Source organism: Mastacembelus armatus, chromosome 15 (assembly GCF_900324485.2).
Source record: "Mastacembelus armatus chromosome 15, fMasArm1.2, whole genome shotgun sequence".
Taxonomy (NCBI): domain Eukaryota; kingdom Metazoa; phylum Chordata; class Actinopteri; order Synbranchiformes; family Mastacembelidae; genus Mastacembelus; species Mastacembelus armatus.
In genome coordinates, this window is record NC_046647.1 from 776311 (window position 1) to 797921 (window position 21611).

At 37.7% G+C, this 21611-nt stretch overlaps 1 protein-coding gene across 1 annotated transcript in view; it reads right to left on the minus strand.

Moving 5' to 3' along the window:
- pdzd8 (PDZ domain containing 8) overlaps window positions 1-21611 on the minus strand; it is a 79441-nt gene that overhangs the window by 39566 nt on the left and 18264 nt on the right. Inside the window, exons 2-3 of the mRNA XM_026308724.1 lie at window positions 16869-16994; window positions 14438-14540 (exon numbers count right to left, since the gene is read on the minus strand). Of these exons, the coding sequence (XP_026164509.1) occupies window positions 14438-14540; window positions 16869-16994 (229 nt within the window). The remainder of the gene's footprint in view (window positions 1-14437; window positions 14541-16868; window positions 16995-21611) is intronic.

Here is a 21611-nt window from a genome sequence, read left to right on the forward strand (position 1 = left end):
AACCATAATATTAAATGGTCACTATGACCCAATTGGATGCTCTCCTACATAATTTTGTAAAAGTGCTGCAGAGCCAAGTAACTTATACTGTAGATGGTTCACATGAGTTAGATGCTTTAGGGAAGTCATTATAAGAAGCTATATCCTGTACTCTCTCCAAAGGCCTCATTTAAAAAACTGTGCATAGGATACAAAAAGTATATGCATGCACAAAATCCAAAAAGGTGTATGTAGAAAATAATGAGATTTATACTGGAAAGCTGTGCACATGAATGCTTTCATGCAAATTGCCTTTTTGCATGAATAAAAATTAAATGCACATATTAAAGTAAAGTACAACTACTTTAAAACTCTTCTAAGTATTGTATTAAATACTTAGAAGAGTACTACTAAATACTTTTTTTCCACTTTTTTTTACTACTCTGGCTTGTAGTGTGACTTATATGTGTACATTTACAGTCATTTTGTCCAGTATTCACTAGTTTTAGATGACACTCGACTCCCTCATATAATACTGCACCGGCAAAAAGTAAAAACACTTCTGTTCATGCTAAACTCTAACTGCTAGTGTTACACAAATGTTATGTCTAGCATTTAACACACTCATTATAACACCATTGTGCTAACAAGGCGAGAAACCAGTGGATTAGCATAAGCAGGCAGGCCATCATACATGCACAGTTGATTTATAATGAGTAAAAAATAATGTCAGTTTTTAATGTCTGGAACTTGTTTCTGAAATAAGATATACACATTTGCATTAGGTGAGGAAGAAATATGTCACCCAATGCAGCAGTGTGGCTCACTGGTAAGTTTTTAATAGCTTTAATAATGCTGTGAGTCCTGACAAAAAGCTTGGATGAAGCAAGTATCTGTTGCTTGGCTGAATATCTTTCTCTCCAGCAGGTCTGGGAGGGTACATGTGAGATGGAAAGGTGGGGGTTGAGCAAATCCTTTTCCCTGTCACTGCGCTGCTTGGTAATTTAATCTAATACCACGTCAGATCGATTTGTGTATGGTTATAGGGCACAAGTCGCTGCAAGGCAAGTGTGCAGCAATTCCCTGCCACATCCAATTAGCAGGTCGATCTGTGATGGGCTGGAGCAGGCTAACGGGTGGGGAGCATGGCCACTAGCTGAACAGATGTTTATGTGGGCACTTATTAGACTGGTTAACAGTGGCACATATTCTGTAGCACATGTTCTCAGGCTCAGTATGAGCACAAAAAGCTGTTAAGTTACCATATTGCAACATTTCAGGTGTCTGAGAACTACTCCAGCCACAGCAGTCTTACCAAGAGACATGATCTTTATGTTTCCATGGAATATTATTTATTATAACAATTTATGAGCCAATATCATTAAATCATAAAATTAACATCTTCCAAAAACACCTATTAAAAAGCTGGAATGGTCATGATGCTCAGCAAACTGCGCAGTGGGCAGCCGTCAGTTCTTTTCTCTATTTATGACTATTAAGTCAGTAATATTATTACAGCATACACAGTGAATGACCCACCCATCCCAGACCACTTGCATAAACATGTGCTGTCAAAACAGAAAATGTTAGAATCTGAACAGAAACACAGACAATAAAGGGCAGATATGAATGACTCTATACTTTCAACCACATTCAGCTTCCTATCGCTCAGAAATTAGACGGAGCTGCCACAAGTCCTCCTTGAGCAAAATCACTCAAGTTTAGTTTTACACTTGTGTTTGTTGTAGCTAAACATGCATTTTCAAGTTGCTTTTTATCATAGGAAGCAGGTTTCAAAAGCATCAAGAATAAAGGGGTTGCTATGGAGACATGGACAAACAAAAAGGTGCTTTGTCTAATTTGCACTTGCGTGGACAGCTACAGTGGCTCGTCCGCCCACACTGTCTCTTTTTGTGACACTCAGATTGTCCTGGCATTAAAAAATAATCATCTGTTATGAGTATTACATCCCAGTGTATTAAATGACAACCCAATTCTAAACTACTACTCTCAGTTCAGAAAGGAGGAAGACACCATTTCCCTCCATATCAGGTTGGCATTTCGGTCTTTCCTTTACTCTGAACACCACTGCCTGTCTGTCAGGCACACACTATGCCAGCACCCTCCTCACTGAACTGATCAGGTGCTTTAGATGCTGGGATCTCCAAAGAATCATTTCACTTTTTTGGAACCTAAAAAAAGCAACCTGACTGCTTGACCACATAACATTTAAATATCAGTCATTTAACATTTGCAAGGTTTGTCATCTAACTTCAGCCTAAACATGAACAGGCTACAGGTCATTAGCATCTGAAGCATTAGCATCCATCTCTGCTGGACTTTTGAAGTTCTAGCGTAAAAGAGATATTTAAAATAGCTGACTCACACAACTGTGAGTCTGGAACAGAGAGCTTGATGAAAATAAATGCTTTTATTTTATTAGGCACTGCTGCTGCACAGTACATCCCATATAATATCATTTTTGTTAGGGAGAAGTAGAGACAGCAAATATACTCAATGCTTACTATCACTCTAAATAGTACTGACAATGAAGAAGAAAAACAGACATCTTTCTAGATGGAAAGATATGGCAGTCAGAGCAATTACATCAATCAAGAGCATGTATTACCTCAGAGTTACTCAAAGATTATGGCGAGTTCGTTAAAATGACATGAACTGGTGCAATACACTGCAAGATGCCATCCAAGAATCAAAAGGTCGTACCTCAAAGAAAGTGTTTGTGGTCATGAAAACCAAAACAATCTTCAACTGGCAAGCTTCCAGTATAAATGATTATTAAATTCACACATTCATGTAATCATTCAGTCTGTACATGGCAGTAATGTAAAGTATATACCCACTGAAAAACAGGCTAAATTCAGAAATATATGTTATTTAAACACATTATCTACCCCTTGTCAGAGCCTGTATTTGAATACAGAAACATCATACCTGGTTTCGATGTGGCTAATTACATATCAGTGTATTTGGAGTCATGGTCTTAAATTTTGACAAATAACAGGCCGTTTCTGTTCTAATCAGACACCACACTTATATGGAAAAAAAAAGAAATCCCAAATGAAAATAGAACAAAGTCTATAATATGGTTCTGACTCTGTCTGCCATGCACGTAGCCGCTTGTCTATTGAGTTTCCTCTACGGTGAATTGATCAATGGTCGAAGCGATTAGAAAGAAACAGCTTACAGGGCCAAACTCTCATGTCTTTAATCTGCCACTGTCAACAGAATTACAACAGGCCATATAATTGGCACGGCAAGCTGGAAATGGATGATGAATGTGACACCTGCGCGTGTTACGAAAATTGACAACGTAATAGGCTCCATACTATTCGATTATGTTCTGAATGTGGATGTTGACATGACAGCCGATGCGTCATATCTTTTTTTTTTTTCTTTGAATGAGAAGCGAAGCATTATACATTGTCTTGCTTCCAGATGAAAAGATCCTTAACAGAACATCAGATTGTTACGTGCAAGTGGTTGTTAAGAATGAATGGATAATAATGGAACAAAGAAAATGTTTTTTTCTCAGGGTGAGGTAATAGTAGGATATTTACTCTAACAGGGATTCAGCTAGGAGAGTAAGGGTCTGAGTTTCAACCTCAATCTATTCGGACTAGTAAATAATATATCTCCATAATATTACAAATATTTATAAAGTTAACATGATGTTAGAGTATATTTAAGTCATGCAGGGTAACATGAAACCCAGACTCGCAATTTCTTAGAATTTATTAGAAAAGTTATTTGAAAATATAAACTGTATTTTTTCCCAGTGTAAGATCATGTATAGGACCGATATCAATATCTAATCATAGATTTTTTATGAAAATAATTTGTGATTATTTTTATTATTTTAGTTCTTTTATCCTTTAGCAGCTTCTCAATTGATTTTAAAGAAAATTTACTACATAATAATAATATATTGATATACTATGATTGACTATTTAACCCATGTTACCTGCTCCAAAAATGTCTGGTGCTGCACCAGATGGCTCATTGTTGTGCATGTGTGTGTGTGCTTGCCCTGTCTTTCATTGGGAGCCCAGGGCAGATTAAAGGCACAAAGACACCCTCCATGGAACATCAAACAATCATCGAGTGTATGTGTGTGAGGACTTTGTTGGGGCTGTGTCGGAGATGCTAAAATCACCTGCATAAAATTGCTTGCTCTCCCTCTCTTAGCCTGACCAGTGCTGAATGTGTTTGAAACGAACATTGACTACAGGGTGGGTACAGAGGGTAAAAAATACACACTGGGAGAGGATAAGAAATGGTTCCACAGCTGATCCTGAAGACTTGGGTAACAGCTGTGGACAAAACTCTTAATGTTTTCAAGATCCCTCATCAATAAAACTGTGAACAACAGCCTCAGAGAGAATAGTGAGAATCTTTTTCTACATTAAAATGATTAAATACACAGGATTTAATGTCAAATTAAAGCCACAAACTATATTTTAATTACAGAAAATTACTATTACAGACTATTACTAAATATATTTGTATTTGTCATGATGGTAGTATTATTTTTATTTTTATTTTTTTTTAAACAATGAGGCTAGTTATTGATTGCAAGTATTGATTTCAAGTGAACCACCCAGTTTTTCATATGTTCACTCAAAACGATTTAATGTAAGCCAAAGCATTCTGACCAGTCACAATGACTGTTATGGTGGTAATATGATGAGCTGCAGCCACAAACTAAATGGTATCCTGTATGTTAGACAGAACAAAGGACATAGTTTTTCTTCCTGCTCTGGCAGTCTTTTTGCTGTATGCAACAATGTAAACCTCATTAAATATGAATTAAAATGCAGGTGTAAGGTCATCACACTTTCACACTGGACAAACAGTCCAGTGTTCTACTGGACTCATATCTTTCAGACTCATAATGCTGAACCTAGCCTATTCAGCATCTGCAAAGCAGTGTCACATTGTACGTAACATAATTCTTCCAATCAGTACTTCAAATTTGTTTATGCCGATAGCACACTTATGTGTCCTGCCCTGGACTTGTCCCCAGTCTCAACTCTTCTTCAGTCTGCTTTTGATGTTTTCCCAGTAAAAATCCTTAATCCCAGTGTTTTGATGCAGGTAATACTGATATATTTCACATCTACCACTGAATCAGGCTTTCCGACCATTAAAATTTGAAGATGACAATGTCAGTATGAAATGAATCAAAGTTAAGCACATCCATCAGATGTTCTTTGAACTTATAGCAGATAACTGGCTGTTATATCAATCCAACATTTCAAAGTGCTCATTGAGAAAGGCCCTAAACAAATGTGTGCTGGGACACTGGCCGTACTTCCTCCAATCTTACCCTCCTAAACACTGATGTTTATGTTTATAGAACACAGTTTTTTTTGGTAGTTTTTTTTTTTTTTTTTAAATGGGGCCATGAGATATACTCCACACCAGAGGAACATTCAGCCTTATACAGCTGTAAATAAGAAAGACAAAGCCCACAACTAGTGTTATCCAAAGAATATGGAGCTGTAGTGTATGTGTGCACTGACATTGCATGTCCCTTTGGTCAAACTGTCAACAAGCATCAGCTCTCAGGGTTGGCGATGGAATCAACAAGGCAGATGTGCAAACACGCCTGACAGAGTTGCCCTACCCCACCATTGTGAACATAGTGTTTATAGCACTATGAATATGTTAAGTTCTTCACAAATAAATGGGTCATCCTCTTATAACATAAACAGAATTTGATGTTTATAATAGCACAGAACACATTTTTAAACAAACAAACAAAATAAATAAATCACTAGTTACTGACGCTTTGTCTGCTGCCACCACCATGCTTCACCATATGGATGTTATTATCCAGGTAAAAAGCAGTGCCTGGTGGTGTGCTTTAGATTCAAAAGGAGCACCCAGTGTTTTAGAAACACTTTTACGTCCATGTCCTGATGCCTCAAATATAAGTTTAATCACAAAAAGTTCGGTGTCCTGACAGTGTCCACAGATGAATGCATTTCTAAACTATGTCCAACTGGCTGAATTTGCCACAGGTTCCAGACTCAGCTCCGGGAGAAATACAGCAAACAGAATGCACCTGATGACGGTTTAAGGCCACAATAAAGGGTCAGAATACTTTTGGGGAAAAAAAAAAAAAAAAAAAATCTGACATTTCAATTTTAGATTTTTTAATAGATTTACAAAAGAGTATAAAGCAATGTTTTCATTATGTTAAATTGGTTAAAATCTTACTTACAAGATAGAGACTATTTTGTCTCACTTGGTAATTACGAGCCTGAGCGAACAAAAATTAAATGTGGGTCCTTGGTCCTCTCTTATTCAATATCTACATGCTGCCCCTTGCTCAGATTATGGAATACTACAGCATTGACTACCATACCTATGCAGATGACACCCAACTTTATATATCAGTATCATCTCATGATTATAGTCCTCTAATTTCATTATGTGAGTGTATTAATGCCAGAATTTTCTCCAGCTCAATACAGACAAGACAGAAATGAGTGTTTTTGGCCCCAAAAAATGAAAGGTCATTGCTCACCTTGACTCCATGTCACTGAAAGCTACAACTCAAGCCAGAAACCTTGGTGTAATCATTGACTCAGACCTGAATTTTAACAACCACATAAAATCCATCACTAAATCTTCCTATTACCACCTGAAAAACATTGCTAGAATAAAAGGTTTTCTGTCTAAACAAGATGCAGAAAAACTTGTTCATGCATTTATCTTCAGTAGGTTAGATTATTGTAATGGCTTGTTTACAGGTCTTAGCAAAAAGTCAATCAGGCAGCTGCAGCTTATCCAGAATGCTGCTGCCAGAGTCCTTACAAACACCAGGAAACTGGACCATATCACACCAGTTCTCAGATCACTACACTGGCTTCCCATTAGTCAAAGGATAGATTTTAAAATCTTATTGCTAGTTTATAAAGCACTAAATGGTTGTGGACCAAAATATATTCAAGATGTATTAGTTCCCTATGAGGTTTCCAGACCCCTCAGGTCATCTGGGACAGATATACTGTGTGTTCCCAGAATCAAACAAAGTGAAGCAGCATTCAGTTACTATGCTCCTCACTTGTGGAACAAACTTCCTGAACACCTGAGGTCTGCTCAAACTGTCAGCTCATTCAAATCAGGACTGAAAACACTGTTTACTGCTGCCTTCAAATAATTGTTCATCCTTGTTTGCTTAATGTGCTTTTACATCTTATTTTAATTTACATTATTTCATTTAAATTTATTTTATTTTAAATGTCTTTGTTTTTAAATGCTCTTTTCCATGCTTTTAATGTAATTATATGCCTTGCAAAGTTTGTATGAATGGTGCTATAAAAATAAATTTGCCTTGCCTTGCCTTATGTATTACTTAATGTAGGTTGATGAGGAAAAATATATTTATTTCAAATTACACTTCAGAGTAAGGGCGACCAAATACTTTCCAAAGCCACTATACATTATGTGTTGTTTATTTTTTTTCTTTCGGCGGCTCCCGGGGTCACCACAGCAAATCATTTGAACCCCATGTTTTACGCTGGGTGGCCTTCCTGACACAACCCTCACAATTACTCCGGACTTGGACCAACACTAACAACGCATTGGCTTGTGTAACCTGTGTCTGAGTCTAGTGGCCCCTGGGTTTCAAAGGCTAACTCTTACTTCCAAGTACTAACCAGGCCCGGCCATGATTACATTCCGAGATCTGATGGTGTGGCTGCAGATTATGTGTGGTCTATAAAACCCCAAAGTAATTAAAACTATGTCCATGAATGGTGAAAAATAAAGCAAATCCTTGCAATATTTAATGGAACATGAGCAAACATTTTTGCAAATTTGCAAAGAGAATAAATAGAGAGCATTCAGACAGCACATACTAATATATACTCAATCTGTATGTGAATCTGCTTGAAAATACATAGGGACTGACATTTTTAAGAAACAAAGTTTTACTGGGACATTTGTTGATGTGTGATTCTAACCAGGAGTAAACAAAATCTCCTTTTTTATATATCATTTTTTTGTTGGCAACTGAGCTTCAATATATTAATCTATAAAAATAGACATAATAAGGTTATACAGCAGTGAAAGTGTGGAATTCATTGCCAATGGATCTTTGAAAAATGAATACGCACCACTTGTTCACAAAAGTCAACAAAAATTTTGGCTTATAAAAACTGAGACTGAGAATATTAGATATCACATATGTTAGAATAATAGCTGTCATTTCCTGCTGCCTCTGTTTTGTTTTTTTGTAACATATTTCATGTACCAGCCGTTTTTTTACATTACGTGTTTTTACTCCTCTGCCTTGTCCTTTGACTTATACAGCGAAGCGACTTATATGTGTATATTTACAGTCATTTTGTCCAGTAGTCACTAGTGTTAGATGACACTCTTGACTCAATTGAAGATAATACTGTACTGCTGAAAAAGTAAAAACATTTATGTTCACACTAAACTAACTCCTAGTGTAACAGAAGTGAAAATGCCACCCAAAAGAAAGAGCTATACACTGCAGACTTCAAAGTGCAGGTAATAAAGTCTGCAGCTGAAACACAGTTTGGAGTGAGTGTCAGCATTCAGACAACCTGAGAGAGGAGGAGACGCTGTTTCAATTATAAATTAACTTCATACCAAATGCAGTAAATGTTACCAAACCTAAATCTAATCAGTGTCTGCAGCACTTCCCTTTACCCTTAAACCACCAGCAGTTCTCTCTGGCTTGACCTGCACACAGTTTCTCCTGATACTTTGGGATCTAACGCATCTAAAGTGCTTTAAACTTCTGCACAGTACTGTACATCAAGTCTTCTCCAGTAAACCATGCTTTATTCATTAAGTGTTTGCAGTTAGGGTGGACCACCTCCTGCAGCGATATTGTTGGACGTTTATTGCACAGGTTTCCCTGCTGTGTGCAGTCTCAAAGGAAGAAAGTGTTAAAACACACAAATAAATGCCTTAGGGGACAATCAAGTGTTACCAAGCATTACTGTTGTGTAATGTTGATAAACCTGTTCTCCAGAAACCTGAAGGCACTTGTGAAGACACTTGTGACTACATGTGGAACCAGAAATCATAGTGCAGGCCTTCTAATAGACACTTCATGGACTTGTGCTGCACAGTGGGCTGCACAATGAACCTGGAATCATTGTTGTGTGATAAGAATCTAAAACATCTGAAGTGCCTAAAACTCCTGCACAGTGCTGTATGAAAACCAGTTAATAAATGCAAGTGCATTTTTGTTAGCACTACTGTGATCTTCTATTGTATGTGACTGCAGAAACCAGATGGAAGAGCCTTACTGATGAGGGAGGCTATCCTCAACATTTAGAGTAGATGACAGCACCAACACTACAGGTTTCAAGCCATGCATACACTAGACTGTACCAATTTTAATCTTACTACTTTTAAGAATAAACAGACAAAAGAAAATAAACCAAAATAGCAATTTACTGGTTGAAAATTACCATCTGTATCCTGCATCAACAGCTACTAAAATCTCATGGACGGAGGAAGGAAAAGGGAAAAAAAGGACTAAAGAGTCAAGAATATCCTCTAAAACTTCATCTTGTGATGAAGCTCTCCTCTCTCTGATCTATCAAAAGTCTCTGACCTACTGATTCATCATTCTACAGTTTCATATTTATCAGGATTTTGTTTATTTGGACTTAAACAATTTAGCCAGACTTCAAGCGAGTCTAACTGGCATAAAGGCCGGGACGACCAGTAACTTTCTACTTTTAAATTCAGTGAAAACAGAAGTTATTGTACTTGGGCCCAAAAACCTCAGAAATAGCTTTTCTAACAATATAGCTACTTTAGATGGCATAGCCCAGTGCTGTGAATAATATCCTTTAATTCAAACAAAACAAATCTCTAGAACTGCCTTCATTCACTTTCTTTCTTTCATGCCAAAATTAATTTTCATTGAAATTTAAATGTAGTTGTCAAAAGGTATTCACACCTTTTCAGGTGGAAACCCATCTCCATGTCAACCACCCCCATGAAGTACCTTATTGTTGGATAGTTTGTTTTGGGGAATTCACTATGCTTTACTGTAGGAGAAGGATTTTACTTTTATTTTACAGGATGTACACAAAAGAAGAATTTTATTTATAAGTTTATTATGCATAGCTAAGGATTTACTTTGTCTGTGATTAAAGTCTAAGAGTTGATTGTTTTTCTCCTCTGGGACTTTTCCTGCTGGTGTATAGTAACCGCATCTGTTACCATGGAAATACTTTGTATCTCCATGTATGGCACAAGATTCCCCCCTCCTTCTGACGATGCAAAGTTCTGCTTTCATGTATAATGACACAGCTGACAGAGTAGCTTTTATTTTATTGACCAGCTGTGCCATTGTTATATTGAAATACGTATTCTTATGTAGCATGTTTATTCTGTTTGAACACCACACCCTTCACAATCACAGACAGACAGACAGACAGACAGACAGACAGACAGACAGACAGACAGACAGACAGAAACATTCAGCTTACTGAATAGAAATGACCGATATATTTTCATCTTGCCTCAAACGTGAATTCGCAATGTAACTATTTCTATGCACAATTTGGACACAACATTCAGACTTATTTTTTCCAGGGTTTATCGTCTGACCATAGTATTTTTATTTTATTTTATTTATATTCTATATATTTTGATTACCTTGGCTGTACCTTGGAAAAACAACTGCATAAACTTAAACAATGTGGATGCAGATATTTAATAATAATAATAATGATTAATGAAGTTACAGCATTATGTGTGCGATATGTGCACTGCTGCCATTTGTCATTTTCTGTTCTGTTGTCTGTGTAAAAATATAATTAATTGGCCTTACTGCAAGAGTAAGAATCAAACTTGTGTCGTCAGTGTGACAGCGCTACACTTTTTACCTTCGCCATCCTCCAACAATCAGCCATACTTATTATATTATGTTATTTCTTAGGAATGAAACAGGGTGACTGAAACAGTAGACTATAAAATAGTAATATGGAGAGTTGATTTAAAACACAGTACAGTGGTTCAAACCCGTTAAACCTCCAGTCTCCCCTCTCTGTGGTCAGCTCTACTGTGTTTGAACGAAACCCAGTTGACAATATTTTTGCTGATAAAATGAAAGAACATATGGTTGTGACAGCAGCTGTGTGATATATCAGTTTTGAAAGGAGATGTTTTCATTCTAGCAAACTGTACATGGTGTTTACTGTTTTAGTAACTTATGGAGTTGTGCTCCATGTTTAAGGGATCTACAACTAGATATGTGAAACCTAGTGGAACAGATTATTTATTTGGCAGCAGTGTATGTTTGTGCATCCACAAACAGACTAATAGGTTTTGCGACACCTGGTGGCAGAATTAAAACCAACACATTCCTGATGCAACACCACCATCAGGGCACTGTGAACATGCTGCAGTAAAAAACTGTGGTATTTTGAATGTACCATTTCACAACCTGAGAATAATAAATCCCTGCCATTACCATATACAAGACAAGTGGCTGTTTTCACAAGGTGAGCAAGGGAAGCTCACATCGTTCTGCCAATCATCAGAAGAAAAGAGAGAGAAAGATGGTGAATTGACCTTTTCCAGATGGTATAGCCTTTAATCCCTGCTACACAGTCCTGCTGGGGACATGCAGACTGAAGAAGTCTGATAAATCAGGCTCAAATGCCACCGTGAATCTGCATTTCTATGCGTATATTAACAAAAAAGGGACAAGTACTTTGAAGTGGGGTCCGCTCAGAGAGAGCTGTACTGGTGCTGGGGTGGAAACGTTCACACAGTGATTAATTATTGGATTGTTGGCTGTAAATTTATTTAAGGATTACATTCATTTATGCACTGTTATTAAAAACAACTTTTTTGTGATAGTAGTAACTTAAAATGGCTTACACTGTTGAAATTGAGTCGTGCTTTCCAATAATGTATAGTTTGTCAGTATTGACAGATGCCGTTCAGTAAGTATGACGATAGCTGCCCTTCAGGTGAGTCACACAGTAAGAGGTTTAACTGACCATGAGATGGCTTAGTACATCCATTCCTGGTTTGTATATGTCTTTGTGTAAGATGTGTATGTGCAACAGCATGTTGTTATAAACATCCTTTTGGTTGTTGCTGTTGTGTAGCACATGCTTTAGCAGTGTACTTCCAGCAATCTCAGAAAATAAAAAATGAAGGCCTAGAATCTTCAGTCATTGGTTAGAATTTATTTAGATTTGCCTCCCCTTCCTATTTAAGAAGCAGCTACATTAAAATAGTACCTCCTACTATATGAGTACCTCCCCCACGGCTCCGCCCATGGTTGCACCAGTGTGCTACAAGAGTGAGACTGGCTTACCTTATTGTGTCAAGGCTAACATGAGCATGAGAACTACTGTGCTGCTGGCTACACTGACTAGAACAGATCACTACATTGTAATGTAATAACGACTGAAATGACCACTTCAATAGCCTAGGTCAGTAATGTTACAGTGCAGGACTCACTGCCTAATTCTTCCCTAAACATTATCAATATAAACTATCCACAGGAAAAAGTATTTATAAATAATTATGTTTTTCTTTTGCCACCTAGCACTATGTTGAATCCCCCCCACTATTTTTCCACCTGTTTATTTAACAGAGTCAGAAAAGTGTAGGACTTGTCATGAGTATGGTAAATACATACAAAATGAGCTGTTACACCAAAGGTTCTCCATACTCTTCATCATTAATATGCTTTCACTGCTGTATGAGTTTTGGTATTTTAGGAATTTGTGATTTTTACACAGAGGAGTCTATAATGTAATGTCATTACGTTAGAGATGAAGATCTGATATTTTACTGCCCCCTGCTGGAAGTGCAGCCTCCAAAGCTCCAAAGATGACAACACTATACGGCAATAACTGTTCAAAAAAAAAAAAAAAAAAATCACTGATCCACTGCAAATGTCATTCAGAAACATGTGGCATGGATAGAGAATCAGCCTTTGCTTGTGTGAGAGCCAGTAATTAGGTTTGACATTTTGCAGTAAAACGGTCATTAGTCACTTCCAAACAAGCCTGATATAATATATCTCTAAATTACAGCAATTAGAAAAGGTTTGCCAGAGGGGTCTGAAGATTTTCTTTGCTTCACTAAATGTCAACATGGGACAATCAATGTCAATGAAAAGTGTGTTTGAAAAGCATTTCAGCAGGTCCACTGTTACTGAACCTGGTAACCCTCAGCATGGGGTGAATTCTTCTAAGTTAATTGTGAATGTCGCAGACTGATGGTGGCAACAGGTTTTGGCATCTCTGGCTCTAACTCCAATACACAATGTGAAACTACACGTCATATCAGCAGTGGTAATGTCGTCCCACTGGGCCAATACATTTCAGAGGCTGATATAATTAGGCCCGAGCCCACTGACAGTGCAGGCAAAGGCCTATTATAATTGCTCAATGAGCCAGGAGTGTAAAACTGCCAGGGGTCATCCCAGGTAGCATGGGAGACTGACCCACACCCCACCATGACGTGGGTCTGCGCAAGACCTTTCCGAAAATGTATATATTATGATGGACAGGTGGCCGTGGGTCTGGAAATCGTTAGGACTATTATTATTATTATTATGTGCTTTAACCCTCTGGGGTCTGAGGGTGTTTTGAGGCCCTGGACAAGTTTTGACATGCCATGACATTTGTGCTTTTTCGTTGCTTTTAAACATATTAATGGCTAAAGTTCGCTTGCGGCGAGGGCAGTTCATCGCCACTTGCGGCTATATTTACATTTATTGTTTATCATTCAAAAAAAAAAAAAAAAATTTGGCCCATAAAGCAAGAACACTTATCCATTGGTTCATTTTGCTGTACTGGAAGTCAGTAGAGCAAGTGAGTATACAGGTTCACTTATACTGATATATTTGTCCAGACTATTTATTACTCATCTGGGATCGTGTCTGACCAATTGTGGTGGCCAATTCTTTGTCTCAGTCCAGCCCTGCTTATCGGCCATTAGACATTTGTGGCATTGGTGCATGTGACAACTAAGTTGGTCTCATTTCTCAGGATTACTGATGTCCTATCACTGTTCAAACAAACTTTCATCTGGTGTGGCCTGTAGACAGACCAAATTTATCACTTCAGCAGTGAGGGGGATACTTAAAAGAAGAAAAGCAACTAGCTTCAATCTACTGGATATTTAATACCTATGCTGCAAATATTAATTCACACTGATAATATAGATAATATAGGATTGCAGTATTTTTAGATCAGGTAATCTGTGACAATAACTCTGTTTTGGTGTTCAAGAGCCTTTGAAATTCATTCTACAGTCACTATAATCACACAACTTGGTGTTATAATATTAAGAACTGGATGATGGAAATCTTATCGCCATCATTCTTGAGACATTTGAAAAGTTTTGCATTAGAATAAAATAATGTTGGTGTTTAAAGGGAAGCTAAAAAGTAATAGCCCACCTGTTTGATGGAACTGCGAGTCTTCTCCTTCCACTGGTGGCTGCTCAGCTCCAGGGTGCAATGAACATATGTTTCTCTGTCATAGGAGCCAAGGATGAACAGTCTGCAGGGACACAACATAACAAGAAATGCAGCAGCTGCCAGATGCTTCCAAGAAGACATTTTAAAGCACTCACAAAGTCACATGTGTGTGCTCATTACTTGTCTCAGAGGCAGCAAAAACCAGACTTCCCTGCTCTTTATCCAGCATGATGGGACCCTACATGAACACAAAATATTCTACTGCAGTCAGAACAATTTTAGTTATGTCACTTTATATGTTAATTTTATCAGCATTTTTCCACTAGTTAGAAGTGGGTGCAACTCACCAATCAGGACTTGAAAACATTTGATTCAAATTCTATTATATATAAATTGTCGGTGGTCTGGTAACTGTATTGCTGTTTAATTTAGAAGATGGTGTATGGAGTACAGATTGTCAAGTCCCTTTTGGTAAATTTGTGATTTATAATATTTCTAAATTAAATTTTAAAATGACTATTTCCTTTTCATCCATTCATCCTTCACATTATATCAGTCCCCTGATATAATGTGTCACGATCTCTGACCTCTTTATTTAATTTATTTAACATTTCTCAGAATATCTATTACAAAATGACCTTTTCAACTAGATATACAGTTCAATAAAAAAAAAAAATCTGACAATTTGTGTAGCATAAAATATTTGGTTAAGGATTGCAACTATTCATTAATCAATCATTTGTTTTTCAATAAGTGAATATTTTTCTGAAAAACCCAAATCTCAATCTTTTCAGTTTACTAAGATATAAAATTCAGACAAGAGAAGCAAGTCCTCACAATGGAACAGGATGGTACCAAAGAATACAGATGTTTTCTTCTTATACTGCTTCAGTTTTTTTCCCTGATAGAATTTACTCAGGATTTTGGTTGTTCCAAAATTATAAAATCCTATCGTGACACTTATATTCATTAAGCAACAGTATTTCTTTTCTTAATTAAATGCAGCTCATCCATCCTCATCGGCACCATGCCTACTTCTTACCTTAAATGGTAAACTGATTTATACATATTGATCAGTTGATTGGCCACAGGTACTACTTGTCAAACATGCTGTATATAGATTGTCTGGGATTTTGTCAAATATGAAAACAAATGATGCTATGACAGTTATCCCAGGACGCTGAAAGCCTGTGTTACAAATTAGTGACATGAAGTTATGATTGAAAGATCCTGCATTTTGAGAAGGACCATGTAAATCATGTTCATAAAGGAGGCCATCACACTGAAAAAGCAACTATAGTAACTGATTTCCTTGATTACCACAAGATGAAACACAGTATACCTCTAAAGGAGCTATAGGTTACTAAATATTTCAGTATGAACATGTATAGAAGTATACTGCTGGCCTACTTCAGTAGGCTTTTTTCACTGCAAAATTCCACATAACATGAAATATGTGTGGATACCTCCCTCTGCTGGACATTTATGGCACACTACACCAAGAACTGCTGTGGAAAAAGAACTTTATACAGCAAGCTTCTGATTTGAGCTGATTAAATAATGAAATTGGTAGGACAGGGGAAAAAACATCCTAAAAACCAGCCTAGATAGAGTAAGGTGATGTAAAAGGGAAGGGAAAGAAAAGTGACTATATGACTATAATAGACAGTAGATCACTTATTGAAAGATTAGACTGATCTGATTGTCTTGTGGTCCATCAAATATACCCAAGAACATGTTTCAAAGCACACACAGCTCATCTGTCTCTATAAAGCAACAAAGGAAAGGCCTCTATCAGGGTGAGCCTGAGGTAAAAGATTTTTCTCTTTGGCCAATTAAAATTTAAACATGCCAGCTTTTCACAAAGCAGTGGAGGGAGGGACATCGGGTGAGCTGGTGAGGCAGTGTGTGGTCTGTCAAATCAAATCAAATGTGTAATGCTGTTTAGCAGCTGACAAGCAATGGACTCTTAACCTGTGGGAAACACTGCTTTCACTATGTTCTTTGAAACAGCAAACAAATCAATTTAGGCACTGCATTTCTAGCAATGCAGTGAAGCATACAGTATGTGGTGAAACACACCGCTATTGTAATGGTTTTATTTGAAGCTTTGGTAGGAATTTTTAGTTGAACTACTTGTGAAGCTTAGCTGAACAAAAATGCTGTCATTTAGCAGACAAAAGTACTCCTAAACAACCACAATCATCGAAAGTCTGAATCACACTCAGTGGAATCAAAATATACACAGTGCAACTTTAAAAACATGGGGCATTTATGCCAAATGGTTTTGCTTGTTTTGGCAAATACTGACGGTCCTGACTAATACAGCACAGAACTGTACACTAAATAAAAAACTCTAGCCTCATAGAATTGTGACTGGGGAAGTAAAAAATAAATTAAAGTGCCTCACCTGCTACATTCAATGAGGGTGACTCTGAGTCGACCTTCCACCAGCTTGTTGTCCTGGACTGATAGGTCCATATCACAAGCCGAACCCAGTGGAGGTTGTACTTGGAATGGGAAAAATGGCTTGTATCTGAGAAAAGACACAGGACATGGTTTGCATAAGTAAGCAGTAGGCAGCCACAGTGAATGCTGGTCAAACTGTGTTGGGTGTGGTGCTTAGCAAAAAACTGGCTCTGTAAGTTTGTAAGTGCAGCAGGGCCAAGTCTTTGTAAAAACAGTCAACGTAATGTAAAGTATGATGCCTGAGAACACACATGCTACATTTGTGCTCCTGGTGATACAGTGGCTGGCCTGAAGTTCCTGCTGCGCTTAACAGTGGACTCTGTTTAGAAAATTCTCATTCAGTATTGACAAGCTGTTAGGATGGACACAGGTGTGTTCGGCGAGTACTTTCTCTTAATGATGACAATAATTTCATTAATCAGAGACTGTACCATTGCATGTTAAAGGTGGTTGGGACATACACAGCTTATTTCTAAAGGGGTAATAGGTAACATGCTGGATCAAGCAATGTCTATCATATTTATTTATGAGTAAAATGTACTAGTCAGGGAAACTGCATGAAGAAATACAGGAAAGCTGGTGAACTCAGAGAGAGAATGAGAAATACTGTACTGATACAGTCTATTATCAGTACTTTAAATGTAGTTCATGAATATTTGTCAATAAATAATTACCACATTATTCAAAGTAATAAGTCCTACAACAGTCAGGATCCCACCCCAACCAGTGAACTGAAGATAACCCCTCAAGTTTGGCTTGGAGGATTTTGTTATAGTTACATGTACAGACATAATTAAACAGAAATCCACAGGTCCTATATTGTGGGTTCATGGTTTTGGGGAACATCACTTATTTATGCAGACTGCACCTTCTTATTGGAAGTTACACTACCAGTCAAAGGTTTGAATACACTTTACTGTTGAATCGAATGGGAAAGTGTGTCCAAACATTTGACTGGTACTGTACATCTCCTGATGTAACTCAAACCCTATATGTTTAATTTTGACAGGTCTCCTACTTACCAAAATTGCCAAAAATCAAATGAATCAAATTTCTGAAATATCAGCCCCAATACAATAATCAGCAATAAACTGTTGAGTTCACTTCCCTGAGGAGAGATCTATATATTCTTACTTCATGTCGGGGCTGGAGATTGAAATAGGAAGTCTGGCTGTGACACAGACTTAATTGCAACACTGTTTATTTGCTGTGATATTGCAAAAAAAAAAAAAGTACATTATATAGCAGCTAATGGTTTGTTTTAAACTACAGTACTACTTACAGCTCCAGGCAATTGGAGTTGTGTTTTACGAACCTCAACTCCCAGGCCTGAGCCATCAGCCAAAACAACAAACTGTTAGGCCAATAAATCTAAGTGTTATCCTGTGTGACAGAAACAGAGACTGAACTTACAGTGAGGTAAACTCCTTCTAAAACTGCCAGCTGTAGAGTAGCACTACAGTATCATAGAACAGACAGACAGACCCACAGACACTTTAGTGATCCCAGAGGAAAAAAAAAAAAAAAAAAAAAAAAAAAAACACAGCACAGCGTATGGTGAAAATAGGGCACTGCATACCAAGATGAAAACATATTCTCAAAGGTGAAAACCAGCACAGTGGCGGGGGAATCAAAGTGGAGCTACTTTGCTGAATTTCAGTAAAAGCTGGTGCAGGACAATGACTCTAAACATTAAAGTGAATCTTCTAAAGAATGACCACAGGGAAAATCCACAGTGGTCCAGAACACAAACCTTACCCCTATAGAGATGCTGTGGAATCAGCTCAAAGTGCTATTCACATTGGACGTCTAATGAATATGTCTAAGCTGAAGCAGTTCCGTGAAAAAAAAAAAAAAAAAGTCCAAAAGTCCTCAACGATGTGCCCATCTGATGGCTTTTATGAGACCTGCCAAAGGAGGTTCAACCACTTGTTAAATCCAAGGGTTCAATAACTAATGTTGCATCGGTGTGTAACTTTGCCGAAACAGTGTTGGATGCTGTAATTTGCTCCGGGCCCCTCCCCAATATAACCAGCAATGGCATGCTCTGCAGTTTCCTTAGAGCCGTCACCCCTCCTCGAATATCTAAATGAGAACTTAACACGAGAGGAGTTATTCATAAAAACCTAATGAAAATTAAGACTACTCCGAGCTTCCGGTTTGGCTATGAGAGGGTAGCACGTGTGACAAAGTAGCTTGTATAGCAACTTGTGAAAAATTACAATTATCAACAAAGTACGGTATACTTTTACAATAAAAAGTACACCAGAAGTTGGTCAATAGTACTATTTTCACCAAAAATGCCACTGAAAAAAGAAAACTACACAAATGTGGACGAGAACTAAATAAATACAAATTAGCTCAATGCAAAATACCCTGACTGTGAGTGAAAAGAAGATAAAGGTGACTTTCTGTACATGGAATGTTAAAGGTGTAAACAAGCCTGTCAAAAGAGGCAAGGTGTTACCTCATTTAAAGGCACTTAAACCTGACGTTATTTTTCTGCAAGTGGCCCACTTGAAAAATTATGGTCACAATAAACTCAGATGTGGATGGATTAACCAAATATTTTCTGCCAAAGCCAGAGGGATTGCTATATTGTTTAAAAAAGGAGTGCCTTTTAGACAGACTTCCTCTTTGGCCAATAAGAACAAGAGGTATGTAATCGTTACTGGGGAGATGCATCCCTGGGATGTTTAAACCCTGATGTATCTAATGCCAATCTTATCAGTGGAGTTGACTTCAATTTAGTGATACTTAGATAAGGGATGATGAACTGTTTCCGGGTAAGTGAATCACTTCCTATTGCAAGCTTGTCGTGCTGTATAGCGTTAGTTCGTCTACAGATTAGCTATAACATCCGAATTGGACACAGTTCCGCTAGTCTAACACACCTGAAAACTAAAACTCTCTAAACAATCCATTAACTGCTACATTCCGATACTAGTCAAGTATCTTTCTAGTTTTACCGGTATTTATTGCTATTTCCTGACTTAGCGTTCGTTAGCCTACCAGTTAGCTTAGCTAGCTAGTAACATGGCTTCTCCCTCTCTCTCTCTTTCTTGCTCGGTGTGCCAGCTCGGTGTGTTAGTGACGGTATTCGGTATTGTTATTCACGTCGGCAGCAATGACACCCGATTACGCCAATCGGAGGTCACTAAAGTTAATGTTGAGTCGGTGTGTAATTTTGCCAAAATAATGTCGGACTCCGTAGTTTTCTCTGGACCCCTCCCCAATCTGACCAGCAATGACATGTTTAGCCGCATGTCGTCGTTCCGTCGCTGGCTGTCTAGGTGGTGTCCAGCAAACGATGTGGGCTTCATAGACAATTGAGCCACTTTCTGGGGAAAACCCGGTCTGGTAGCGAGAGACGGCATCCATCCCACTTTGAATGGTGCAGCTCTCATCTCTAGAAATTTGGCCGAGTTTATTAGCCAACCTAAAGTCTGACAATCCAGGGTGGGGACCGGGACGCAGAGACTCAGTCTAAAACGCCTCTCTGCAGTTTCCTTAGAGCCGTCACCCCCTTCAAACCACATAGAGACTGTGTCTGCCCCTCGAACATATAAATAAGTAGTTAACAGAAGACGAGATATTCATAAAAACCTAATAAAAATTAAGACCACTCCTTTTATTGAACAGAAAAACAGAACTGTCAGATGTGGATTATTAAATATCAGGTCTCTTCCATCTAAATCTCTTAGTAAATGATTTGATAACTGATCACCAAATTGACCTACTTTATCTTACTGAAACCTGGCTACAGCAGGATGAATATGTCAGTCTGAATGAATCAACCTCAGTTATAAAAATTATCATGTTCCTCGAAGCACAGGTCGAGGTGGAGGAGTAGCTGCAATCTTCCACTCAAACTTATTAAACTTTCATCCTCTGAACAATTATAACTCATTTGAGAGCCTCACTCTTAGTCTCTCACATCCAAACTGGAAAACACAAAAACCAGTTCTACTTGTCACTGTGTACCGTCCACCTGTCCCTTACTCAGAGTTTTTAACTGAATTTCCAGACTTCCTATCTGATTTAGTGGTTAGTTCAGATAGTCTTTATAGTGGGAGATTTTAACATTCATGTAGATGTTGAAAATAATAGTCTCAGCACTGCATTTAATTCTATATTACATTCAATTGGTTTCACTCAAAATGTTAACAAGCCCACCCACTGTTTCAATCACACCCTTGATCTTGTTCTGACCTATGGCATCGAAATTGAACATCTAATAGTTTCTCCCCAAAATCCTATTTTGTCAGATCATTCTTTAATAACTTTTGAATTTAAGATGATGGATCATGCAGCATTTGGAAGAAAATTCCACTACAGCAGATGTTTATCTGACAACACTGTTAATAAATTTAAGAAAATGATCCCATCTTCATTTACATCTGTGCCATGTGCCGACACAGTGGTGGGCAGTTGCTTCATTCCTACTGTGGGAATTATTACTTTTATTACATTACAGCTTAAGGTATAAGGCAGTATTAGATTACTTTTATCATATTATAGATTAAACTTTAATGCATTATTACAGTATACTCATGAAGCATTTTGCTATGTGCAAAACAGTAGCAGTTTAGAGATGAACATGTTTTTCAGTAATTTCTTACAGGGCAAGAAGTGGACTAGGCATAATATTAGATAAGATGTGCCTGTTGCTTTTGTTGTTGTA